The 25072-nt window shown below is 48.9% G+C and overlaps 10 protein-coding genes across 10 annotated transcripts; 5 read left to right on the top strand and 5 right to left on the bottom strand.

Annotated features, from left to right (window-relative positions):
* Positions 1-486: 486 nt before the first annotated feature.
* On the bottom strand, positions 487-7214 carry BKA55DRAFT_168403 (armadillo-type protein). Its single transcript, XM_046185004.1, has 2 exons — positions 1281-7214; positions 487-1217 (listed from the first exon to the last, which is right to left on the bottom strand). Exons 1-2 carry the CDS (start codon positions 6975-6977, stop codon positions 738-740), a joined length of 6177 nt encoding a protein of 2058 aa, XP_046055020.1. The 5' UTR covers positions 6978-7214; the 3' UTR covers positions 487-737.
* Positions 7215-7348: 134 nt separating this feature from the next.
* On the top strand, positions 7349-8352 carry BKA55DRAFT_589649 (YebC-like protein; the record flags this gene model as incomplete). The annotated part of the gene is made up of 3 exons (XM_046194971.1): positions 7349-7565; positions 7622-7684; positions 7739-8352. 3 exons carry the CDS (start codon positions 7349-7351, stop codon positions 8350-8352), a joined length of 894 nt encoding a protein of 297 aa, XP_046055019.1.
* Positions 8353-8525: 173 nt separating this feature from the next.
* BKA55DRAFT_684463 (uncharacterized protein) lies at positions 8526-8909 on the bottom strand (the record flags this gene model as incomplete). The annotated part of the gene is made up of 2 exons (XM_046198643.1): positions 8526-8774; positions 8880-8909. The coding sequence occupies 2 exons, from the start codon at positions 8907-8909 to the stop codon at positions 8526-8528; spliced, it is 279 nt and encodes a 92-aa protein (XP_046055018.1).
* Positions 8910-9083: 174 nt separating this feature from the next.
* Positions 9084-11721, bottom strand: BKA55DRAFT_554743 (uncharacterized protein). The gene has a single exon (XM_046191606.1). It carries the CDS (start codon positions 11231-11233, stop codon positions 9416-9418), a length of 1818 nt encoding a protein of 605 aa, XP_046055017.1. The 5' UTR covers positions 11234-11721; the 3' UTR covers positions 9084-9415.
* A 1261-nt stretch (positions 11722-12982) lies between these two features.
* Positions 12983-13827, top strand: BKA55DRAFT_500042 (nucleotide hydrolase-domain-containing protein; the record flags this gene model as incomplete). Its single annotated transcript, XM_046186712.1, has 2 exons — positions 12983-13520; positions 13571-13827. 2 exons carry the CDS (start codon positions 12983-12985, stop codon positions 13825-13827), a joined length of 795 nt encoding a protein of 264 aa, XP_046055016.1.
* On the bottom strand, positions 13766-14867 carry BKA55DRAFT_168160 (uncharacterized protein). Its single transcript, XM_046185002.1, has 4 exons — positions 14405-14867; positions 14258-14348; positions 14121-14208; positions 13766-14068 (listed from the first exon to the last, which is right to left on the bottom strand). The coding sequence occupies exons 1-4, from the start codon at positions 14763-14765 to the stop codon at positions 13973-13975; spliced, it is 636 nt and encodes a 211-aa protein (XP_046055015.1). The 5' UTR covers positions 14766-14867; the 3' UTR covers positions 13766-13972.
* A 402-nt stretch (positions 14868-15269) lies between these two features.
* On the bottom strand, positions 15270-15875 carry BKA55DRAFT_533981 (uncharacterized protein; the record flags this gene model as incomplete). The annotated part of the gene is made up of 3 exons (XM_046189539.1): positions 15270-15332; positions 15387-15554; positions 15612-15875. The coding sequence occupies 3 exons, from the start codon at positions 15873-15875 to the stop codon at positions 15270-15272; spliced, it is 495 nt and encodes a 164-aa protein (XP_046055014.1).
* A 413-nt stretch (positions 15876-16288) lies between these two features.
* On the top strand, positions 16289-17147 carry BKA55DRAFT_533980 (uncharacterized protein; the record flags this gene model as incomplete). The annotated part of the gene is made up of 2 exons (XM_046189538.1): positions 16289-16612; positions 16776-17147. 2 exons carry the CDS (start codon positions 16289-16291, stop codon positions 17145-17147), a joined length of 696 nt encoding a protein of 231 aa, XP_046055013.1.
* A 764-nt stretch (positions 17148-17911) lies between these two features.
* BKA55DRAFT_168209 (uncharacterized protein) lies at positions 17912-18591 on the top strand. The gene has a single exon (XM_046185003.1). It carries the CDS (start codon positions 18151-18153, stop codon positions 18490-18492), a length of 342 nt encoding a protein of 113 aa, XP_046055012.1. The 5' UTR covers positions 17912-18150; the 3' UTR covers positions 18493-18591.
* Positions 18592-20383: 1792 nt separating this feature from the next.
* BKA55DRAFT_501494 (Metalloenzyme, LuxS/M16 peptidase-like protein) lies at positions 20384-23583 on the top strand (the record flags this gene model as incomplete). The annotated part of the gene is made up of 3 exons (XM_046186836.1): positions 20384-20641; positions 20714-23207; positions 23264-23583. The coding sequence occupies 3 exons, from the start codon at positions 20384-20386 to the stop codon at positions 23581-23583; spliced, it is 3072 nt and encodes a 1023-aa protein (XP_046055011.1).
* Positions 23584-25072: the final 1489 nt, after the last annotated feature.

Here is a 25072-nt window from a genome sequence, read left to right as displayed (position 1 = left end):
GTATCTTGGTGTGTCCTAATGCCACCCATAATCATATATGTAACCATTGATCGTATTATTCCATTGCATCTATGAAAAGCCCCGGCATAACCCCTTTCTGTCAGTCTCCCTTCCCGTCCCCATGTCATACACAGTGAACCTTGTTGATTGGTAGTTCCGAGACTTTTAGACTTGCATGATGCTATCGTATGCAGTCGATATCGATAGCACGGCATATTGCCGGTAGCCCCGGACATACTGTACAGTGACTGGCGCTACGCACATGCAGTGCAATGCAATGCAATTCATGTTGGCCCAGAACTTTGTGCGAATAGGCTGCAGCGATCCTTGTGTAACATGACAAGTGACTCCACAGTCTGTCCATCGTGGAGACGCCGGCCGTTAGGCCAGCTGAATCGTATCGTATCGAATCATTCCGTCTCAGGCTTTAGCTGTAGGTCGATGCCTGTCTGACACGTGCTGCCATATCGCCCGTTGTCATCCCCTGTCAACTTGTCTAGCACGTCGAGCGGTGCTTTTGCTTCTGTCACACGCCCCTGGCGGTCTCAGCATAGATGCTTGTGGTCTTGTGCGGTCTTCATCATCTTTTGTAATAGGTATGCATGTCCGACTAAAGGATGAACATAATTTAAGCCTGCCAAGAAGGAATGCTGCTGAGTTTTGGGAATTGTACTTTGCTCATAATGTCTCGACCTCATGGCCTACCCTTGTAGGCACCGCGTGAGAGAAATGTCAAATCAACCCCCAAAGTCCATCTTCAATGCAATACTTGGTTGCCCGGACTCTCCTGTCGCTGCCTTGCTCACTTGGCCTGTGTTTTGCCGGCCAAAGCGAATCACCTCCTCGAGGAATCCTTTTTGACTATCGCTCATGCCGCCTACTACCGTTCTAAACGTCTCCTGATCTATCGCGGCAAGCTCGAGTAATCGTGCGCTAGTCTCTTGGTATACCTCCTCGCCTTCAGCTGTTGCTCGGGCCATCAGTGTTGGGATTACCACTGTCATAGCGGCCAAACGTCGACCCCTAACGCCCGTACCCACGTATTGGCAAAGAGTCTGGGCAATTAAGGATCTAGCATTCTCGGGATCCTCAGGGTCTGTATCAGTCACAAAGGCTACAAGTCGGGGGAACAGGTAACGAGCAATGCTGAGATCAGCACTGGTCTGGGATGGTTGAAGCAGCAGCGACTTAATGCAGTTGGCCGCGATCTTGGCAGTCTAAAACAGGCAGTTGTAAGTTGATGTTCACAGAGTGGGGGTGGAAGTGAGCTGGATACATACCATTCGATCAGTGAGACAGTCCATCAACTCTTCAAGATAACGGGCCACAAGAGCTTCAGAAGCTGGAAGGTGATTCTGGCCTCCAGTAAAGAGGATTGTCGTAGCCAGCAGACAGTTCTTCACACAAGTAAGGGATTGAGGAGCCTCACGCTTCTGTGCGTTGAGGTATATCGACAGGAATCGGCGCAGGCATCCCTGCAATTGGATATCTGTGGACGACGGCTCACCATTGCTGTGATTCCTTCTTGACTTGGACATGCTACCGACGAAACGCTTCAGTGTGGATAGGGACTGCGGGACTATGAGCTCCTGGCAACCAGGCGTTGATAGAATTGTGGCAAAGATGTGTATGATGCAGGCATGCAGATCGGTCTTGATGATAGCTGGAAAGACCTCTGCAGCATCCACCAGCGCGTTTAGAGATGACCGTATGAGAAGAATAGCTTCTTCGTTCATCTGGTGCCTGGCTGGTTGATTCCCCTCGGAAAGATTTGGAAGAAGCCCTGTAAGAACAAGAACGATGATACGCGTCAGCTCGAAGAGCTGGTCGATATCATCAGACAGGTCGCCCTCTTCAGTGGCGTGCCTCCTTGCAGAAGGGTGCGCAATGCATAGAACGCTAGCAATCTCCACGATCACACCTTGAACGTCGAGGCTCTCAGTGAGCACTAGGCGATCCAATAAGTCCATAGTCTCGGAAAACACATCCGGCCTGTAGATAGCATGGCCAGATACACTTGGGTGGAGGATCTTCTTGAGGGCTTGGAGGATGGCCAGCGTTTGTTCGTGTGTAGCCAAAGAATCGCTTTGCCCAGAACGCGTGGCAAGCGCTTCGAAGGCTAGACCGAACAGAACAAAGAAGAATGCCACAGGCTCGTCTCTGTAATTGATATCGGAATTCTTGCTCTTGCCGCTGGCCGAGGGACCATCCAATTCCTTTCCATCGAGGGCATCAAACACAAATTCGCTATCCTGTTCGATTAGGCTGGCAATCGCATCTACCAACTTCAGCCAGGCATCCTGATAGAAGCGCAGCAATGTCTCGCGGTTCAGAGCTGCATAGATTGTATCGAGACTCCCGGAGAGTGAAGGGGGTCCCAAAGTCATCGAAATATCAGGCTCGAATCGAAGTCGTGCGAACTCACGAAGGGACTCCAACCATAGGGGGGTCAATGTGCCGATGTGAGGTCTGAGCACATCCAGGAGATATTTCTGCTCTGAGCTTGCAACCTGGAGCTCCGCCCAAGCAGAGAACACAGATATCTTTACCATGACCTGCGCATTGGAGCTCAGGCTTTTCAGGTCACCAATCGCGGCGTTCTCACTATCTTTGGAGAAATTCTCTAGAGCGTTGACAAGAGTCTTGAGAATTCTGCCCATGCGATCCACGTCGGTGACAATACCGATTGAGATGAAACTAGCACAGACATTGACTGCTTCTGAAGCAAGTTCGGGTGATGAGTCGGCAGCAAATGCTGGGGTAAGGGCGGAGCTGATTTGAGCCTGATACTGCTCCAGCAACATCGCCTCTTCAAAGTCTGGATCGGGTGTTTTGCCAAACATCTTGAGTACGTCTCCTATGATCTTCAAGCCCCAGATACGGAGCTCCAGGACACTAGAGGTTGACGCAGAGAACGCCATGCGGACGACATCTGCAACCTTACCCTGAAGATCGCTTTGGGCCTTGGACTCTCCATTGGCAGTAACGTCCTTGGCAATTATCAAGAACATTTCATCGATGCAGCTCAGTGCAAAGGTCGTTACCTGCCATCTTAAAGGTTCAACTTCAGAAGTGGCCTTAGTTTCCTTCTCATCCTTAGCAGCACCAGCTGCAGCAGCGAATCCAGCAACCTCCTCGTCTTGCAAGTCAGGTAAGCCACTGCCTTTAGATCCAGATTGGGTATCTTCTGTCTTGGGCCGTGCTCTTGTCATCTTGAGTACAGCCTGGAACCGCTGAAGCCAAGCATTGGTCTCCGTCAGACATGTATGATGCATCCAGTTGCGGATGATGTTGCGAATCCCGTCATGAGACGGAACGGTGTCAAGGACTAGCCACAGCTGTTCCTCAAATCCGGTCTCTGCTTCTCTGAGGACATCCTGTGGGTTCCGTTTCATCATATTGTGTATCCCATCTACTGATACATCTCGTAAGATGGTGGATTCAGACATCAGATATTTTTGAAGCAACTTGACGTAGTCGGCGAATTGCATATGTCCAGGGGCGTAAAGGGACAAATGCTCAAGGCAGCCTAGCGCAGCCCGCTGTACGAACAAATCATCTTCCTCACGGAAACGGTTAACAAGAGTAAATATAAGCTCTCTTGACTTCGTGGCATCCTGCAGATCAGGACCTAGGACGTTAATGAGCGAATCAACGCAACGAGCGATAGCGGATGTTGTGGAGAGTTCGAGCTCCAGATTCATTGTAATTGCGGAGGAAATCTCGGCATGATGGGTTTCTGAAACATAGAGCTGAACGAGCATGCCCAAAGTGCTGGGGACGTAGCCAGCAAAACTTAGCCCCGAAGCATCGGATGCGAGTGATAGTGCTTCGAGTGCCCAGAAATGGACCACCGGGTGAGGGTCATTGCAAAGAGACATTAAGATGCCGAGGATTGTCTTCAGATGGTAGCCAGCCGCCATGCCACCCACCTGAGTTTGGATGGAGCCGAGTGCCATGGCACAGCCCGCTCTCGCACTAGGCTCACGGTTGCCCACGATGGTATCGACCAGATACTTGATCTCATTATTCGTAAAGCCATTTCCATACACATTGCACAAGCGAGCTGTAGCAGCGTACCCCAAGCTTCTGACATGTTCATCTGGGTCAAGAACAAAGTCACGAACGATATCTTGTAGCAATGTTTCCACTGCCTGGTTCGAAACGTCTCCGGAAGGCGATTTCGTCTCTTTCACAGCTACCCTCATGGTAGCGAGAATAGCCGCAGCAAGGTTGATGTTGATGGCAGCCTTGCGCCCAGGATCTCTGATCAGAGTGCCAGCAGATGCAAATGTTCGAATCTGTTCAAGTATACTCTCCTGAACTTTGCCAGGAGTGAGTGGGAAGGCGAATGCAAACAATTGAATAGCTGCATTGATGACCTCCGTGGCAGGAGGATCAGGACTTGAAACTGTATCTGTACTGCCAATATACAAGACAGAGGCATCATGCTCTAAACTGCCGCAAATTGGCGAGCGCAGGAGGTTATTTATCATGTCTTCTGGACTATCAAGTTCATCAGTGTTCCCATCATCGGAATTGTCCTGCTGCCCAGGGAGTTTTCTGACACGTGGACCAGCAACAAGGCCAGTAATGCCAAACCCCGAATTATCGCCCACATCCCATACGGACTCGAATGTAGCGGCTGCATTTGCAATCGAGGCACTCAAAGAGTTTGGTGCATAGTTCTCCGGGTCGGCAAAGAGTGAAATCGCGAGTGTCAGCAAATTAGACTGCAGGAGCGCCTCGCTTCCACCAGCAGGACTGAGGTTGACGAGCTTGACGTAACATTGCAAGACTCTGCGCTGAACCATCATCTCAAGATCTTGGAGCTGTAGGGCAGGGGCTAGCCTCTGGCTGACGTCGTCAGAGGTTTTCTTAGACGGCAAAGTTCTCAAGAAGGCCGTCGTGTTCTGAAGCATGGCAGCTATTCTCTTTGACACATCCACGGTCAAGAGACGACTGTTGAATTCGAGGAAGGCCAAAATTGAGCCCATCGCGCATTCTCTGACATGTGTCAAGAACGACACCTCCAGGAAACTTCGGGCTGATGTATTATCTTTGGCGAGGGGTTTCGGAAGCGCATTCTTCCAAAGTAAAAGAAGCTGTGACAAATGTATCTTGACAAAATTTGGCCCTAAGGACATCAAGCCTCCAATAAGAACCCAGGCAACTTGGATCTGTGTGCTTGCAACCCTGAGTTGCGCTTGGCTGCTCGATTTCAACATATTTGTCGCAATAGTCAAAACGCGACTGTTGATCTCAACTGACCCATAGAGTGGACGAGCAGGGCTTGCACTCAGAGTTGCGGCGAGTCCATGAGCAAATCCAATGCATCTTCTGGGCGAATTACGTCCTGATCCAAGAAGGGATAGTTCTCGGTTCAGGCTGTTCATACAAACAGAAAGGCAAGGAAGAAGTTGTTGGGGACAGGCAAGGACAAGCGTCTTCATGCAGTGAGATGCAAATACCTGAACAGTATAACTGGAATGTTGCAAGACTTGCAAGAGACCATCTCGACACGATTCTGCGAATGTATTTGCCGCAGATCCTAGTGATTGGATAAGTGAAGACACAGCGCTCAGCGTCGCGATCAGAGTATGCTTAGAAGGCTCTGGCCTTTCTGCTAGAGCTTGAGGGTAGTTCTTGAAGACATTGTTGATGAGGGATTTTGCAGCGGATATTTGGCCAGACTCTCCCAAAATCTTGCGCCCAATGATATCTTGTATAATGACGTCGACTATATTTCTGGAAATCAGAAGTCGATAACGATTGTTGGCGATTGTAGGGTGACCCAGCACATCTATCGCGAGACTCTCGACTATTTTGAGATAGTTTGTCTCAACAAGCTTTTCTCCCAGTCGCCTGAAAAGCTTACCATAACATACACCAATGGCTGCTCGAATTCTGTTGGAGGCTGTCGATTTTACATATTGGGATGCCAGGTTCTTGAGGATATCTGTCAGAGACAGGGCTAGCACTTGACTGCGCTTGCCTGAAGGAGCTGGGCTCGCTGATCTAGAGGGAATGTCCAGCTCATCATCGGCAATATTAGGAATCGTGGACTGGCGTTTCAATGCTTTTTTGGTCTTTTTGCCCTTTGGCGACGCAACCTCTGGTGGACCGCCCTCTGAATGACCCTGGAACAAGGCTTCGGCAAAGCACTCTGCTGCAGCCTGCCTGACCTGGACTGAAGGGGGGTCAAACGCTTTGGATATTGCAGTCTCGAGTTTGTCCAAGTCACTCGAGTACAAGAAATAAGGCGTATGCTTGAACAATGTTTTGAGGGTCCGGCAGGCGGAAGCAACAACAAGATGACCTTTGTCAGACGAAGCATGATTTCGTCCTTGCTTCCAAATGTCACGCGCAATCACTTCATCCATGCTACCTTCAACCATACCGACGATCTTCCCAAGCGCGGTGAGGCATGCTGCACGGATTCCAGCATTGTTGGATGAGGACTTGAGAAGCTTGAGCAACGTTGAGCAAGCAAGGGGGTGCAATCCAATGGCGCTATCGCCAGCAGAAGCGAACACATCGCCTAGACAGACAACAGCCGCATGCTTGGTTCGTATCTCAGCATCAGATTTTGACTTTCCACTCGATACAATTGCGATCAAGTCGTTGATCGTTTCGAAAAGAAGCTTCCTGTCTCCAATCCCGAAGATGTGTGCTAAGCATTTCCCCAAATTGTTCCGGATGACTCGAGAAGGCTGTGGTGACGAGAGGTTAACTATCTGGAATATTTCCTTCTTGAGATAGAATTGCTGCGCCGTGCAATCATCCGCTGCTAAGTCAAGGACGTGCTTCGTCAAGCTCGAAACATATGTGAGCAGAAACAGATCCTGTTGTTCGGCGGGGAGGGATTGAAGCTTGGAGAGATCGAGCTCTGGATTCGTAGTCACGGTGTCGGAGGGAGCTTGCGCTTCCGGGTTCCGTGCTGGAGCTGGAGCTTCAGGCTCCTGTGTTGACGACATTGCGCACGGAAATCGACGCTGCCAACTATATGAGAGCTCGAAGAATATGCAGTGAAGTCGCAGGAGTAAGTGAGTTTGTTGTTTCTTGTCGTGACTGTTTCAAGAAGTAAGACTGGTAATGGATACCTAAAGTAGGTAAGGTACAGAGTAGGTGACTTCGAGATCCCCTACCCTAATACTCTTATGCCACATGCCACTTAGGTTGCTTCCAGGAACCACTGTAAGTCATTGTGGGGCATTCTCAGCGTCCGGAGTTTGGCCGATTCACCCTGAGCCATGTTGAAGACTCGGATGAGAGGTCACGAAACCTGAATATTTCTCCGAGAGACTGAGATCAAGTATAGCATCTCGGTGTAATCCCCTCACTCACTATGGCGACACGAAAGTGCCTGAGCCCGCTGATAAAGGCACCAAGGTCAATTTCCAACTCAACCTGCCACCGATGTCAACGATCTTTTGTGACAACACCGGCTCAATTGGCTGGTCACAACAAATGGTCCAAGACAAAACACATCAAAGCTGTAACTGACAAGAAGAAGATGACTGAGCGATCTAATTTCACCAAAACTATCGCTATGTATTCAAGAAGTAGGCACCCACGATGTGCATGTTTGCAGCTTCAGAGTTATTCTAATATTCGATAGTGTATGGAGATGATGTCAAATTCAACCCTCAACTGGCTACTGCAATAACCGCTGCAACAAAGGGTATATATGCATGATAGTATTTAGTCCGCATTTGTTTCTGACTCTAAGTCATAGCAAGTATACCAAAGAACTTAATCGAAGGTGCAATTGCACGAGGTCAAGGCCGTTCAGCTACAGGCGCACAGCTTGAGTCTATGTCTCTGGAGGTCCTCATGCCCCCTGACATTGCAATGGTGATCGATGCTGAGACAGACAACAAGACCCGGACTCTTCATGACCTGCGCCTCGTTGTGAAGAAGGCCGGTGGAGTGGTTGGATCGACAACGTTCTACTTTACAAGACGCGGTAGAGCTGTTTTTAAAGGTCAAGAGTGCGGGCCGTCACTCTCAGATGTTCTGGATGAGGCGATTGAGCACGAGGGATTGGAAGATGTCGAGGAACTGCCAGAGGGTAACTTCTTGGCTTGGACCCAGCCAAACACGTTGACGGCCATCACTGAGGCTCTGTCTAAGAAGTTTGAGCTTGAGATTCTCGACTCAGACATTGTCTGGGCACCGAACGAGGACACAAAAGTCAGCATTGACACACCAGAGCAAGCCGATGCTCTCGATGTGCTCTTCAACGGACTCAAGGAATATCCTGAAGTCAGAGCCATTTATGCCAATGTACGCCAGGGAGCTGTAGGGGACGAAGAGTGGGACAAGGTTGAAAGAAACCTGGATGTATAAAACATAGAGCAGCAATGATTTTGTAACAATTTTGTACAATGCTGTATTTTGCCCATACTAATAGAGGGGGAATATTTCCAATGCCTTCCAAACGCCATGAATACATCGTTAATGCTGCCGTTGCCGAACCCTCCGGCTAATAATGTACATGCTTGAATCTGGGTCCCGGGGCTTCAAGAATCGGGCTGGTCGTTTTCGGGCTGCTGTGCTGCTCTTTTGCGTTCCTCTTCAAGCTTTTTGGCCTGTCGCAGCTTTTGTCGCGCCACGATGCGCTCATACTCGGCTTTGATCTCGTCTCGGTCCTTGGGGATCTTGTTGCACTCTTCGGGCTTGGGCCAAAAGCCAGGTACGGCGAAGCGGTTGTCGAGGTTGGTTCCAAAGTAGAACATGATTCCGATTGGAAACATGACATACGTGCCGAACTGCGAACATGTCATGTCAGTGTCTTGTTCGCAACTCGTCATCATTTTCAACAGAGCCAATCGTAACATGTAACATTTTGCTGCGGGAACACAATATAAATATACCTTGAACACTTCGAGATTAAGACCACCCATTTTGAACGTCGTTTTCTTTGGCACTTTCTTAGGCAATTGAGTTGATGCTGTAATCAATGGAGGCAAAATGTTTGTCTTGCATGACGGGATGATGCTTCTAGGCGCATACCCCCGGTAGAGCGTTAGGATACTACCCCACTGTGAAAATCAGATTACGATGATTGGTAGCTTTCCATGTGAGCTGATGCAAGATATTTTGAGACATCATGATACCAAAACTACCTATACGGAGAACAAAGATTCATATTAGGGTATTCTCATGAGATGTTGCTGCTTTCTCGAATGCCATGATCAACCCTTCCCTCAATGAAGAGGTATATATAACGTTTTCTAATCGTAGATCATCCTTAATCCACAACCCACCGCCTGTATATACATATATATATATATATATAAACTCCCTGTCGCAATGTGTTCAACGCCAACGATGAGCTATCCAGAATCCCAGGCCTAAAGCCCTGACGTATGCATAAGATCCCCAAACTCCTTTGTGGTACAATGTATTCTTAGCTTAGCCTCGAACCACCAGCCCTCGCCTTTTGAGCTTCTTCCATCATCAGGCGTTCCGTGAAACTGCGTGGGGTGCCAGAGAAGCCAGTATTGGCGACGCTGGCACGGAAGCTGCTTAGATCTGCCTCATCCATGCCGCTGCGTCCGTCCAATCCTCCAACAAACGTATTGAAGTGCCCTAATGAGGCAGCTTGAGCATGTACTTCGGGATTACGAACGACAGGCATAACTACTGGCCGTCCTTTGTATGATCCCACGGAACCAGCTTGGAATCGGGCCGCGATTGGTGTCGTCGGCCCTGAGCCAGGCCTCTTGGTTATATGTACTGCCGGTGAAGTTGCGTATAGAGACTGCTCAGACTCCGGTACATCCGGTAAGTCAACTTCGATCTCCTCCTCGACCGCAAGAGGTTTTGGTTTCGATTTGGGATTTGGTGGCGCAGATAAGCCGCCGCCTTCCTCAAAGTGAAAAAGCTCATCGTCCTCGTCCAAGTCTTCTTCAACGGCTCCCGCTTCATCGTGTGCACCAGAACGTTGAGCATTGGTAGGTGAAGTTGGGCTTGCAACATGCCCAGTGGTCTGGCTCTCCTCGGGGATCCTGTTCAAAGATGGCGATGCTGGAGCTTTCTTATTGGTAAAAGATCTAGATTTCGCCATTGAGAGAAAGTCGTCATCCGATGAATCCTGGTCCTCGTCTGGCTCCTCACTTACGCTTCCCAACGTGCGTTCAATGCGAACAGATTCGGGAACGTGGCGTGACGATGGCGGTTCTGGTGCAATGATAATTGGGCTGGCCCGTTCTTCTGACGGGGATTCAGGGATGGCTGCAGGTTTCTTATCCTCTTCACCAGAGCTTTGATCTGGGTTTGAGTTAACCTCGGTCCACACTCCTTCCTCCAACGGCGCCCTGGATAGTGCTCTCAGCGCTTCCGAAGATGAGATCTTGCGGGGTGGTGGTAGGTCCTCCAGGTCGTCGTCGAGCATGGATTCTGCACGAGGCTGGTCGGTGGAGGCGGCAGAGGCTGCGGAGGGAATCATGGAATCGGTGGGTTGTGGTGATGCTGTAGGTAAGACCTCTGCCCCCATGACATCAAAGCGCACACGTCTGGGGCTTTGTGGAGGCTTGGAACTACTTGAGGACCGTCGTAGGGCGCTCCGTGGTGTTTTCGACTCGCTTCGATCCGAATGGCATGATGAGACTGTATCATTGGTTGAACGACGAACATGACCCGGCCGTCCAGGCGAAGGAGGCACTACCGGCAAGGCATTCTGCAGTTGGTCAGTGCCATTATCAGGTTTCCTTCCTGTCTCGGTGGCCGAGTGTTGCTTCTCGTCTGCCTGGATGCTCGGGTCAGGCAACAACATATCGAGAGGGGGAGTGTGGTTGTTTGTGAGGGGAGGAGAGGTAGGCGGTCTTGGAGGAGAGCCCTCTAGCAGGGGAAGGTAAAAGAGCAATTCGTGATGTCGATCGCGGGGGCTGCCTGGAGGCTCTGCGGCTCCCGATCCGGAGGTAGCGACAGTGGCCGGCGGGGAAAAGTGGCGTTGAGCCGATTCAAGTGGTAGAGTTTGTGAGTCAGCTGCAGCTTTGAGGTCCAGATCCAGACTTGTGAGAACTGAACTGAGGTCTGGGTATTTGGGTAATGACTGGGCAATGGACTGGGCAACATTGGAAGCGATGTCGGGTTGTGTGTCTCGGAGCAGATCGTGGTAGTAGCGCAGGAAATCAGCTGCCACCTCGTGGCGAAAGGTGTGAACCTTGTGCTCGAGCTCTGAGAGCCTCTGAGAGAGGCTATTGACAAGGCTTGCCTCATCCATAGTCTACTCGTATACCTCTACAGTACTCGTAGTGCCTTGAGTTTTAACAGGTTCCTCCAGGCGAGCTAAGACTAGGCAAAGAGGGATGTCTCGGTATGCGCATGACGCAACAAGCTCGGAGAAGATGCTTGCCTTGCCAGAGAAGGGTTTTTTATGAGTGACGGCACGTGAAGGATTTTGCAGGATTGTGAGTAGTAAGGGCGAGAGATAGGTAAGTCAACGTTAGAATGGGGGATTTTGATTTTGATGGCGACGACGCCGTGGGCAGACCAAACACAAATCGAGGTTTGGGGGGTGATAGTGTGAACATTGGTACGCCTAATAGCGGCCCTGGTTCTAAGTCTGGCTAGACCATTCTAAAACTCGAGATACAATGGGTCTCGATCAATCTCTCTACCGATGTCTCCAACTTTTTGACAGCTCAGATAGAGAGAATACGTAGTAATGCATCAAATGAATGAATGGATGGATGGATAGATGAGTGAATGCTTCGATTGTTACTAGTCCTACTGCGATTCACCAATCGACTGCCTGTTATCTGATTTGCTCAATGGACGAACTGGTTGATCTTCTCTGACTTCGTCAGCTCCCATCCTAAAGTTATGGTAGCTCAGCCAAACAACAATTCTTTGTCCTGACTGGCCGGTTCCGGACAATTAATACGATGATCACTTTTCTAACATCTGTTCCAGGGATAAGACACCTCCATAGTAGTACCTCTCGCCTGGAAGCACTCAGCCAATTCGATTGGGCACGCTGAAAAAAAAGGAACCCCCGCCGGTTAACCCCGTTAACCAAACACTCAGACTTGTACCTCGTCGCAGTCAGGGCGGGTACCTCTCCAGTTATCAGCTGCAGTTATGTTTCGTCAGTATATAAAAATTCTGTGTGAAAGCGATCGATCGAAACCAGCTCGGAACTTTTATCATACAGGACCATCAGAAACCTCAGCCAGTTGCATCATAGAAGCAATCTTCAGACTAGTTCCAAGGATCCTTGCTCTCATTACCTGAGAAGGCACGTCAATGAGAATAAAAAATTCCTCAATGACATGGCTCTAGCTAGCTAGCCATGATACTATCCGTCAGTTTAGATCATAACAAGAGATGCAAACATCATGATGAAGGCTCAGATAGACATAAGAAAACATTGGTGCGCTGAGGTCATCGAATAGTTAACGCACAGTGACCTCAGCTCGCATTTCGGGTTTTACTACAAGCCTTGTGTCTTAGTATATCATTACGGCTGCTTAACTGTGAAGCAAGTTTGTCGAAACGTTAAAAAAGAGGTCTAACCTTACGTGATCGTGATTGGATGTAACAAGCTTCTCACAACGGTTGAGAACGTTAACTCATTAGAAATACCGCGTTTTCTACGCCAAACAAATACCAATATATAGTATCAACTCAACTGAGAGAACATCCTAACCAAGTTGCACACTGATTTGTTTACACCAATTTTGACAACGGATTATGAGTCTACCTAATACGTTATGCGTTTTATTTGGTTGCTTCCATCCTGGTGGCCTTACACCGCCTTCTTCTTTAAGAACTTGGGACATATTTTGCCGTGAATAATCCTGGAGCTCTACAAGCACTGACTGACCTGAGCTCTCCGCAATTCACTACTAAGGTACCCAGATCTCTCACCAAGCCCGCATTCGATTCGACGACGGCATCAGACCTTGAGCGACTCTCGCGATAATTGACTATACCATACTTCCGAAGTAATAGCGCTTGGATAACAGCCATGTCAACAATAACCCCCGATGCGCTTCAGTCAGGACAGCCGCCCGTCATTCCCCTGTCCTTCAATGGTAACCAACCCGAAAAGGTGACGCTCTACCCACTGTCGAACTACACGTTTGGAGTCAAGGAAACCCAGCCTGAAGAGGACCCATCAGTCATCGCTCGTCTCAAGAGACTCGAGGAACACTACACGGAACATGGGATGCGCCGCACTTGCGAAGGCATTCTCGTCTGTCACGAGCACAACCATCCACATATTCTGATGCTACAAATCGCCAATGCCTTTTTCAAGCTCCCCGGAGACTACCTACGCCCCGAAGACGATGAGATCCAAGGCTTCAAGTCGCGACTGGACGAGAGATTGGCGCCTGTGGGCCGCTTGGGAGAGGGGGAGGAAGCTGGCGACTGGCAAGTGGGTGACTGCCTGGCACAGTGGTGGAGGCCTAACTTTGAAACGTTCATGTATCCGTTCATACCGGCGCATGTGACGAGGCCAAAAGAATGCAAGAAGCTCTACTTTATTCAATTGCCCAAACAAAGTAGGTCAGCTGGTCATCATCAAGCAACTGGATACTGATTCTTCTTGTAGAGGTTCTAAGTGTTCCCAAGAACATGAAGCTTCTGGCCGTTCCTCTATTCGAACTCTACGACAACACTGCCCGATACGGCCCACAGCTTTCTGCAATTCCCCATCTTCTCAGTCGATACAACTTCGAGTTCGTGGACGAGAATGGCAACGTCGTCGCTGCTACACCAGGATCTGCCGCGCCAGAGGGCTATGTTCCGTACACAAAAGTCTTGGCAGGCGACGATACGGACATGAAGGAGGAGAATGGAACAAGCTGATCTCCCTATAGGGCCGCGGAGACATGGCGATGGTGTTCGGCGTTTTTGGTTGTTTGTCCGTATAGGGAGGACGTGTAAAAGCTCAAGTCTTTTCTTTTCTTTGCCTTTTCTATACATCTAAGTTCCACTTTCCTGTGCATCTCAGTCAAGCTTTCTCTCCCTGGATAGTTGCAACGACACGTCTCTGGTGGCGAGCGGCACGGAATTCAAGGTACCAGATTCCTTGCCAAGTTCCTGTAGCCTATGGCGATATCAGTCACTTATGGTCATGTTAAAGATTGGCTGGCACTTACAAGCTTTCCATCCTTAATAGGAATAGTGACGCTCGCCCCAATGAGTGCAGACTTGATGTGAGCGGGCATGTCGTCTGGACCCTCGGCACTGGCAGTTGTTAATGTCTAACCTTGCGATTTATAGGCAAAGCACTCACTCATGACGGTAGAGAGCCTCTCCCTTAGGTCCTTCAGCTGGCGCGATTCTGTCAAGAGCATCGTTCATATCCTCCCGAACGTCAGAGTCCCCTTGATTTTCTCATATCAGCAACAAGAATTCTCCGGATCCAGATGCTTTAGCTTACAGTTTTCGTTCAAGCTTAACGCACAGCTCGTGTGCTGAACGAAAAGGTTCAAAAGGCCGACCTTATAATCCCGAATTTCGGGAAGTGAAGACAAAACCTGGTCAGTTATGAGGTATGATCCCCGTGACTTAGCAGGCAGGGTGAATTGCTTCTGAAAAAAGCTCATGGTTGTTGCCTTTGAATGGTATAACACTGGAGGAGCAGTTGAGCGGGGTTGAGGGGATCCTGATAATCCAAGAAGGCTAAAGGGCAGTGTCCAGAGATAGTGAAACAGACCAGGGAATAGAGAAATTACAAGCAGTAAGCAGAGAAGCACTGGTGTCGTTGCAGAGTTAAGTCGTGATGTTTGAAGTTGAGGCATAGCTTATAATGAATCGTGCTTGAAAGCAAACAGCCGTCATAGTGGGGCCAGAGTTGGACTCTATATGGGTCGTCTTTCTATCCGTTTATATCAAGGCTGAGGTTAGCCAATCGTAGCGCACCATTTATAATCCCTTCTAGGTACCTAGGTCGGTAGTTCCCTTATACTCTACAGCCCGAGGTAGGCAATCATCACATTCATTTTAATGCGATAAACAGTAGCACACTTCAGTATCCAAACGGTACAGCGGATAGTTGTGACAGTTCGTAATAACATGCCGAATCAATGTCGATTTTGACATGCTCATCAGGACGAAATAGACATAGGAATCGTACAAGGAAAGCTGCCGGTTTGTTCTTTCATTGTATTCGCGGAGTATATACAGAAGTTTGGGTTCTCCATTCAGAAACATCACAGTACACGGATCCCTTTTCCCTCTAGCACATGTCTAGGTAGTAATCCAGATAGCATCCCTCCCTTTCAGATCCCATCGTTCGATGCTGATTATGACAAAGGGTAAGAAGTCTCGGGGAGGGATTCGAGATGGGTGCGGTGGTGTTCGTGGGCCTAATATATAGTATGAGCATTGGTAAAGCATAAATCGCCAGGGGTGTTTCGTACGAAAGGTAGGCCGCAGTAGCCACAAACAGCAATCTCGGGCTTGTCGGTGTTGATGAAGACTCTAGGATGACCCTCAGGACCACCACCACCATTGCAAGCAACAATGCGCTCGTGCGTCCATGTAACGGGTTGCTTGTGAATCATCTCAATAGCGGCCTTGGGCTGAGGCTATCACGCAGTTAGCTAATTTGATATTCAATCCTAGCTCCCTCGTCTCGGTTGTACCTGGAGATCGAAGTCGGTCTGCTCGAAACGGGGGCCGGTCATGGCCTGAGAACGGGGTCTCTGGCTACGAGACCAGACATCGACGCGGTTGGGAGCTTGGTTGATCTCGGCAGGCTTGTTCTCGTTCACGGGGGCGGGGGCAGTCTCGTTAGTTTTGGTAGAGACAGCAGCCTCGAATTGCCGAGCGGAGGTGGTGAAGGCGCGCTGGGAGAGGCGCGCACTGCGCGCAAAGACGCCAATTGCTCTCAATTGAGACGTGGCCATTGTAAATTCGTCGGTTTCCCGGTGTGCGGATCGTTTCGACAGTATCGGCGCTGAATGATCTTCTGGTGGTTGTGAGGCATTGAACTTGCCTGTTGATGATTGCAGGCCCGGATCCCTGGTTTATCCGTAACCGAAATATTTTTGTTCGTTCTTCTAAACGGAGGCAATGCGCCTGAGTAGGAGCATCGAGGTTTGCGATAAACACGGTTTTTTGCCCTCTTGTAATCGAATCACGACAAAAGTTTGTAAATCGATTTTCATGAATTAACTTAATATACAGGGCCGTTTTCTTTCCTGTAGCTATAGCCTCTCCACGTGTTTGCGCCACTGGAGTTTTTCCCACTCGACTTATACTACATCACCTACGAAACGTCTTCGCAAAGATAATATTCATTGGCACGAAAACATTCATCATGGCACCCGAAACACCACGAGCAGTCTCTTCGAGACTTCTTACTATGAAGTTTATGCAACGGGCAGTGGCCTCAGAAAATTCGTCCCCCGATTCAGAAACACATTCATCCAAGAAAAGAAAGACTGGACACTCCCCGGCGGCGGGTCGCCTTGACCTGAACATTGGCCAGGCTGCAATCAAGGCTGCTCTGGATGCACAAGAAACAAAACGACAAGAGGCCCTGGAGAAGCATGTTGGGGCCGACACACATTGGGTTCTTGACAACCCATTTGCTGGGTTAAAAGCTACAAGCCAGACCAAAGCACCTCTCAATGTCGTGTATGTTGGATATGGTGATATGGATTCATCTAATGGCTCAGGCGATAACGAGGACGTGCCGAGAAATGGGCGCACTTCAACAAATAGCTTCAAGAAGGCGGCGAACCAGGCATGTTGATCACTATGCTGTGATAGATAGGACCAAGACTGCTGACTGGCCATGACAGAAACAAGAAACCCAGAAGACGTCAGACGACGACGACGATAGTGAAGATGAGGACTCAGACGACGCAGATACACCAGCGCATGGACGAAAGCGGAAGCCATCCAGTGATAGCCCAAGCCGTTTACGCTCCCGTTCCCGGTCACGGCCAACTGCAGAGAGCGCCAAGGCCAAAGAATTCCGGGATAAGAGGAAGAAAAAGGAGGTGAAGCTAAGCAAGCCAACTTCGATATCCTCTGGTGGTGGTATTTCCTCAGGGGGTGGGAGCCAGTTCTCACCTGCTGGAAAAGCCATGACCTGCTACAGGTGCCACCAGACCGGTCACAAAGCTGTCGACTGTCCCAAGGGGGGCCAAATGGCGCACATGTACGATTAGACCATATCACGTTCATGGGGATGTTTTTACTTGAGGTCATCTGCGGATTTGACATTCCACATCGTCTCCAACCCAAATCTGGAGCTCTTGGTGTATGCAGGAGGATGCTACCTATTTGCCTATTCCCACATTATTATATCCTGGAGCCAAGCGAATTAGGGACGGGTCAACAAGGTTAAGAAGTGAAGGAAGCGGGAAAACGAAGATACCAGTATTGGATTGCATAGTGCACAGCAGTTCTCCCTATTGCTGAGCAAAACCCTTTAACAACTACTGTTAGACAGCAGCTTCATGGATACGAAAGTGCACCTCCTGAACAAGGACAGGAAAGCCGTAATCATTTGCCGATTTCTGTGATCAAATGCTTATTGTTGGGCACAAGGGATACAGGGCGAGTTGCATTGAGCTTGTACCATGTGCCCACCTAGGTATGTAGTCCTGATATTGTAATGAGATGCAGCCATTCTTACTAGTATACAATCAGTGAATTACTATGGTCCATGAATGGATATGTGTGTATATATAGTGGATTTATATCCATACTACTCAAACTGTCCACCGACTTTAGTTAGCCGTTAACTGGTATTAAAAGTCAAATTAAGGCAGTAGCATCACGTATACAGACGACCAATAACACTGTTGCACTTGCAACTTTGAATTGAGGTTCAGAATTTCTGTGATTTTAGGTAAACTGCTAGACTAGAACAGTGATCAATATGTGTAACGCTGTGATTATAGTTCCGTGAGAGGTGATAAGTGATTGAGATACCGAGAAGGAGTATAAATATTCTTCATCTCACCCGTACAATCTCATCTCTTCCAATTTACACAACATTTAGATCCGGTTACATATCACAGAAATCTCATCCCGGCATTTGGGTCCATCCAACACCATACTTCAATTACCGACCTATTGGACGGCACACCATTGAACAGAAGTCGAAATTGGGCAAATATTTGACCAACAAGGTGCCCACGTCACGTCACTCATCAAAAGCAACATATGCAGGCAGCATACGAATTCGGAAGCCAAGGAACATTAATTATAGCGGCAACGTTGGTACTTTGTTTGACGCCTGGCAGATACATACATGTAGTAGTCTATGCACTCAGGGTGAATTTTCCTTCCCCCTTCTTTGTTCATAACTTCCTCTCTTTTATTCGCTTCTATCTTGCTTCAGTCAGGGTCCTTACAGGGACCCTAGGTAGTTCATTCGATTGGTCGGACGCCAAAAGATCTACCGCGACCAGGGTTCGGTTTCCCAGGGTTTTAATAATTCTGTTAATCAACGGTCACCATCCGCAATTTTTTATAACACCACAGAAGAGACATTCGACTTATTGAGCAGTTGGGAGAAGAAAGAAAGCAGTCTTATATATCTCAAGGCTTGTTCGCAAATCGCTGAGATTCTGTGTTAGCATAAGAACTCTCAGGAGGGGCGTTACAAGAAACTGGCCATGAATAAGTAGCCTAGAAGTACATTCTTAGGTAGGTATTGTTCTACAATTGGTGTTGATTCACATGTAAGCACATGTAACAGCCATGTTCAGCTCTCACAACGAAAGAGAAACGAACAACATCTATTCCCGTTTTGACACCATCGTCTCACATTCGTTTTCTTCATGCCACCTCCTTTTGCTCCTCCATACACGCACATCTCCGCCTCAGCATTCCACGATGTTTATTAATAGGCAGAGGCTTTTGTTGTCTGGCCAAGCTTACCATGTACGTGATGAAGAGACATCATCTTACTGACGAATTGTTGCTTAGTTGTTTAGCCACCTCATTTTGAACACATCACATCAGCAAGGACGAAAAACGAATAATAAAAGTCTGGAAGGACTTGACTACCTACCTAGCATCCTCTCCCCGGCTATCCCTTTAGCATCTGTTCAAATCTAGCACCCACACGGCAACTGAGAACTGCTGTATTTCTCGAAGCAGTCCAGGTCCATAAAGTTCGGGTCTCAATATCCATCTTCCTTGTCACCCTCCAGAGCTCCTAAGTCATCACCCAACAAGGTTGTTGTCCTACTAGGTCTTTTTGTCCTCGATATCAGGGACCAGCCAAGACCCTTGATTCCAAACAGGATTCGGGATTGGTCATTCGAAAACTGATCCGATTTCGAGATAGGGTCCGTACACGCCGAGAAACTCTTTCATCATCACCGGATCGGTAAACCTCGGTATCCTTCTCCTCTCTTGTCTGCTTGTCCACAGCCACCTCAACGGAGGCTCACCCACCTTACTGGTAACACTACTCCACAAGCATCAGTAGATCGCTGGTTCTGCACAGACCCTTGGCTTCTTTATTCTGCTGTGCGCGTGCTCAGTATCGAGTGGCGCACCCCACAAGCTCAACCATCGCCTTTAAAGTGGTCCGGTCATAGAAGGACACAATTCAAAAGTTCAACTGAATTCAACAGCCTGACTGGTCTGACTCAGGAATATCCCCCGTTTGCGCCAGCGATATTCTAACCCTAGTCAGTTAGAAAGTGAGGAAACTAAGCTAAGGTAGCCTCCATGTCCTTGCAGAGCCCTCCCAAGGCGATGTTTACAACCAGCACAGGTACCTTTTTCATGACATAGAGGTAACTAACCTGATACTGTCTGCAGCCCAGCTTACCTTACCTTTCCTAAGCCTAGGTACCTACCTAGCTTCCCCATCTGCTTCATCATCTTTCAGATCTAGTCCCTGTATCCATCCATTTGCTGGCACCGTACCCCTCGCCCCCCTCAGCAAGTGGCCCGGTAAGGTACCTTACTCCCCCGCGGCCCTGCCCTGCCCTGCCCTCCAACTGCATGTAAGGAACCTCCACTACCTAGCCTCCAGGGACCCGACAGTCTTATAGTAGGAACCTTACCTGCGGGACGGTATCCGTTCTGTACCTTACTTCCAGGTTACTTCTGCTTTGCCATTGTCATACCTTACTTATCGCACTGCATTATTTTCTTGGTTCTCGACATCAATTGGATCACATTCGTTCGATTGTCTTGCATCTATCGTCCTGTACGCGCCGACTTTGTCCAATCGACTCTCGTACCTGAGCACGCAGCTCGTACGAACCCTTGCGATCGGCGACCAGCCTACCACAGTTCACGGCCGTTTTCTTCCTCCGGTTTCCGGATACCATTTGTGCCGTGTGTGTCGGTGACGGTGTCGGTGTCGGTGACAATACCGGTGTAGAATTTTGGTTTTGCGTCTGCATTTGCATCTGCATCTGCAACATACACAATGCCTCACTCCCAGCATGAAGAAGATACCTCCGCAGCGACGGGTGGTGCTCCCATACCGGTGACGCTTGTTACCGACTCTCTCGAGAAGCCTTCACTCGACGATCGCGATTATCGAGTCATTCGTCTGGACAATGAGCTCGAGGCTCTCCTGGTGCATGATCCCGAGACTGACAAGGCCAGCGCTGCCCTTGATGTCAATGTGGGAAATTTCAGCGACGAATCTGATATTCCCGGTATGGCCCATGCGGTTGAACATGTAAGTGCCCCAATTCAACATTTGTGATGTCATACAAACAGACAGTGGACTAATATTTCTACTTGTCAACAGCTTCTTTTCATGGGCACCAAGAAATTCCCAATTGAGAACGAATACGGCCAATACCTCTCCGCCAATTCAGGAAGCTCAAATGCTTACACAGGGCCAACATCGACGAACTACTTTTTCGATATTTCTGCCAAGCCAGACAATGACCAGGATCCTTCAGATACCAACCCTTCTCCTCTGCGCGAGGCCCTGGATCGATTCGCTCAGTTCTTCATTGAGCCGCTCTTTCTACCCGAGACACTAGACCGAGAGCTAAAAGCTGTCGATTCAGAAAATAAAAAGAATCTTCAGAATGACACCTGGAGGCTGCATCAGCTAGAAAAGTCTCTGTCCAACCCTAACCACCCGTTCTGTCACTTCTCAACCGGCAATTTTGAGGTTCTTAAGACACTTCCCGAGGCACGTGGAATTAATGTGAGGGACAAGTTTATTGAATTCCATGGCAGACACTATTCAGCAAACCGCATGAAGCTGGTTGTTCTGGGTAGAGAACCGCTTGATGTGCTCCAGAAATGGGTTGCTGAGTTGTTCTCTCCTGTCGTCAACAAGAAGCTTCCACCGAACAGATGGCCAGGCGAACTTCCTTTCAGGGAAACCGATCTCGGTATGCAGTGTTTCGCGAAGCCCGTCATGGACTCTCGAGAGCTTAACCTGTACTTCCCCTTTATCGATGAGGAGTTTATGTTTGCTACCCAACCTAGCCGATATATTAGTCATCTCATTGGACATGAGGGCCCTGGAAGTATCATGTCATACATCAAGTCCAAAGGTTGGGCAAACGGTCTTAGCGCCGGTGCTTACCCCGTTTGCCCTGGTACTCCTGGTATCTTCGATGTACAGGTTCGCTTGACGGAAGAGGGTCTTAAGAACTACCCTGAAATTGTCAAGATCTTTTTCCAGTACATCACTCTCCTGCGTGAGAGCCCACCCCAGGAGTGGATATTTCAAGAGCAGAAAGGAATGGCAGATGTCGATTTCAAGTTTAAGCAAAAGACGCCTGCCAGTCGCTTTACCAGCCGAATCAGCTCGGTCATGCAAAAGCCTCTTCCTCGGGAATGGTTGCTCAGTGGACACAGCCGTCTCCGAGAATTTGCTCCTGATGAAATCGAGAAAGCCCTTGCCACGATTCGCCCGGATAACTTCCGCATGGTCATTGTATCACGCAACTATCCTGGCAACTGGGACCAGAAGGAAAAATGGTATGGAACTGAATATCGGCATGAAAAGATTCCCAGAGATCTTATGGAGGAGTGCAAGAAAGCCTTTGCAGTCTCTCCCAAGGATCGACTGCCTGCCCTTCACCTGCCTCACAAGAACCAGTTCATTCCCAACAAGCTTGAGGTCGAGAAGAAGGAGGTGGGCGAGCCGGCATTGAACCCCCGGGTTCTCCGCAATGATAGCATTGCCAGAACATGGTGGAAGAAGGATGATACCTTCTGGGTTCCTCGCGCCAACGTTATTGTCAGCTTGAAGACACCACTTATATACGCTTCGGCAGAAAACAACGTCAAGGCTCGACTATTCTCAGACCTCGTTCGTGATGCGCTCGAGGAGTACTCGTATGACGCGGAGCTGGCTGGCTTGCAGTACAACGTCAGTCTCGATTCGCGCGGTCTGTTCTTGGACGTTAGCGGCTATAATGATAAGCTGCCCGTGCTCTTGGAACAAGTCGTCACAACAATGCGAGACTTGGATATCAAGGAAGATCGTTTTGAGATCGTCAGGGAACGCTTGATCCGAGGATACAGCAACTGGCAGCTACAATCATCCTACCACCAGGTTGGCGATTACACCAATTGGCTCAATGCCCCCGAACGGGACTTCATAGTAGAGGAGCTCGCAGCGGAGCTTTCAAGCGTCACATTAGAAGGTGTCAGGCTGTTCCAGAAGCAAATGCTTGGCCAGGTTTTCATCGAAGTGTACGTACACGGTAACATGTACAAGGAGGACGCTCTCAAAGCAACCGACATGGTCGAGTCCATTCTAAAGCCGCGGGTTTTGCCCAAGGCCCAGTGGCCTATCCTGCGGTCACTCATTCTGACCAAAGGTTCAAACTACGTCTTCAGAAAGACCCTCAAAGATCCTGCTAACGTCAATCACTGCGTCGAGACGTGGTTTTATGTTGGAAGCAGAGAAGATCGCGACGTTCGAACCAAGACTCTACTTCTGGACCAGATGCTCCATGAGCCAGCCTTTGATCAGCTCCGGACTAAGGAGCAACTCGGCTACATCGTGTTCAGCGGACCTCGAGCTTTCTCGACGACGTATGGTTTCCGTTTCCTCATCCAGAGTGAAATGACACCAGAATTCCTTGACTCGCGTATCGAGGCCTTCCTCATGAGATATGCGGACACTCTGGAGAAGATGAGCGAGACTGAGTTTGAGGGCCACAAGCGAAGTTTGATCGTCCGGCGTTTAGAAAAGCTCAGAAACCTGGACCAGGAGTCCACTCGTCATTGGAACCAAATCACGAACGAATACTACGACTTCGAGCTTGGTAAGTTAACAAAAGGCATTCTTTGCCTGGTGGACATCTACTGACCCTCTTGACAGCCCAGCGCGATGCCGCACAGATTAAGCTTCTGACCAAACCTGAGGTTGCCGAATTCTTCAACCAGCGCCTCAATCCTGCCTCCAGCCAGAGGGCACGGTTATCGATTCATCTGCAGGCTCAAGGCAAGGCTGAAGGGGTCGATAAGCGACAGGAAGAGGCTCAGAAGAAGGCCGATGAGGAGCCCTCACCGGGGGATACTGTGAAGACGGCCGAGGAGATCACTGATGTCAGGCTTTACAAGGCCGGTCTTACTGCCAGTTCAGGGGCCAGACCCGTCAAGGACATTAACGAGTATGAAGATACGGATGCAAAGTTGTAAAGGCTATGCTTGGTCTTGGATTATTTTAGGTTGACGACTTTATGTTCTTGAAAAGCCAAGTTGGGGGGGACATTTAGATAGGCGCGATACACTGACATTGAATGGTAGAGGGGAGAAGACACTGGACAGCAGGAATCAGGGGCTTGTAAAGGCATACTGGTATTTAGTAACCCGTTGGAGTCGGTTTTGTACATGACTCTAACGGCGGTCGATCGCCCGGGGATGGCCTACGTTGAGACACAAAAATGAGATATGACTTGGTGATAGTACCGTTGACCATTGCGATGAAGTGTCTGTGGTGTTTTCAAGTTCCCAATCAGCCATGGAAGCTGACATTAGACGCATATAAAGTCCGGGTTCACAATTAAATAAAGGACAGCAATTTTTCACACTTCAGCACTGTCTTCTATAGTAACAGCTTCAAATCAGTGCATCGCACTTGGGCAAAAAGACTGCTAGGGCACAGGCAGGGGTCGTGTTGACCGCTAGCTGTCGTCCTCGTCCAGATGCAAGCACTCATACGAACAATGTTGAAGGCGTGGACTGTCGGGGGTAGAGCTACGCATGTCATGAAACAGCTGATCAGAAAAGGTCGGAAAAGCAAGTGAATGACTTGTAAAGGGAAATCTAGGGTAAGTTCATGCAAGGCGGAACACACGGCTGTATGTGTGCAGATTTCTACCTGTTGATCTTGCCAGCAGAAGGGCAAGTGACCACGTGAAGAGATATAAGGCTTTAAACATGTGTTTAAGCTCTTGCAGTCTCGAGGCCACTCACTCAAGGGTCATGGTAAACAGAAGAAGTAGTATACATAACTCTGACGTGAGGGTTGCTAGACAGTTTTACATTTCTGGCCTCACCCATCCTGGACTCCTTGTAAGAGCCCTTGAATTGGGAAAGCTCTTATGATAGTATTGCAGGCTTATTTCATCGAAGTCGACCCTTCAGCACATGCCTCTGGAGAGTTGACGTGAAAGTGAAGTTGATGAATAGTACTTACCTAAGGTATTTATTACAAGGACATTTTAGGCACATGCTCCAGCCCTAGCGGTCAATCCTAGGTGATTAGCGGTCGCTGGCAACCTACACCTTGGCAAACATCCATGCTGTGAGTGTGGGGGAATGGAATCAGCCAGAGAACCTAAAATAAATGCAAGCAAAGATCCTACCCACTCAGAAGAGTTATTTTGCGATCTAGTAATCCACTATCAGGTCGATATTTTATGATGAAGCTCAGATGTATTACTCTTTCTACTACAGTATCAAGCTTCAGTCTTTATTGTTTAAGTAAGTATGTATGCATGCATGTATGATTATATAGGTACCTGCCTAAGTAGATATATCTATGAATTATTTAGGTACATTAATCACCTTGATTACCTATGTACCAGCTCTGACTTAAACCTTCCAGCGCACCCAAATGTCCATCGTAAAACTTGAGTCGGTAGCCGCCCCACACTGTAGGTCAATCTCAGCGGTCACAGCCCCG

The sequence above is a fragment of the Fusarium redolens genome, assembly GCF_020744475.1.
Source record: "Fusarium redolens strain MPI-CAGE-AT-0023 chromosome Unknown BKA55scaffold_2, whole genome shotgun sequence".
Classification (NCBI taxonomy): Eukaryota; Fungi; Ascomycota; class Sordariomycetes; order Hypocreales; family Nectriaceae; genus Fusarium; species Fusarium redolens.
The sequence above is the reverse complement of the archived record's forward strand: the minus strand, read 5'-3'. Positions and strand labels throughout refer to the sequence as shown.

Bases quoted from the DNA above. Each gene is read 5' to 3' on its own strand.
- BKA55DRAFT_168403 (XM_046185004.1), bottom strand. From the start codon at position 6,977: ATGTCGTCAACACAGGAGCCTGAAGCTCCAGCTCCAGCACGGAACCCG. The intron at 1,218-1,280 runs GTATGTATCCAG...TGCCTGTTTTAG, and splicing joins ACTGTCTCACTGATCGAATG to ACTGCCAAGATCGCGGCCAA.
- BKA55DRAFT_554743 (XM_046191606.1), bottom strand. From the start codon at position 11,233: ATGGATGAGGCAAGCCTTGTCAATAGCCTCTCTCAGAGGCTCTCAGAG.
- BKA55DRAFT_168160 (XM_046185002.1), bottom strand. From the start codon at position 14,765: ATGCCTCAACTTCAAACATCACGACTTAACTCTGCAACGACACCAGTG. The intron at 14,349-14,404 runs GTAAGCTAAAGC...GAGAAAATCAAG, and splicing joins GTTAAGCTTGAACGAAAACT to GGGACTCTGACGTTCGGGAG. The intron at 14,069-14,120 runs GTAAGTGCCAGC...ATATCGCCATAG, and splicing joins CTATTAAGGATGGAAAGCTT to GCTACAGGAACTTGGCAAGG.
- BKA55DRAFT_168209 (XM_046185003.1), top strand. From the start codon at position 18,151: ATGCAGGCAGCATACGAATTCGGAAGCCAAGGAACATTAATTATAGCG.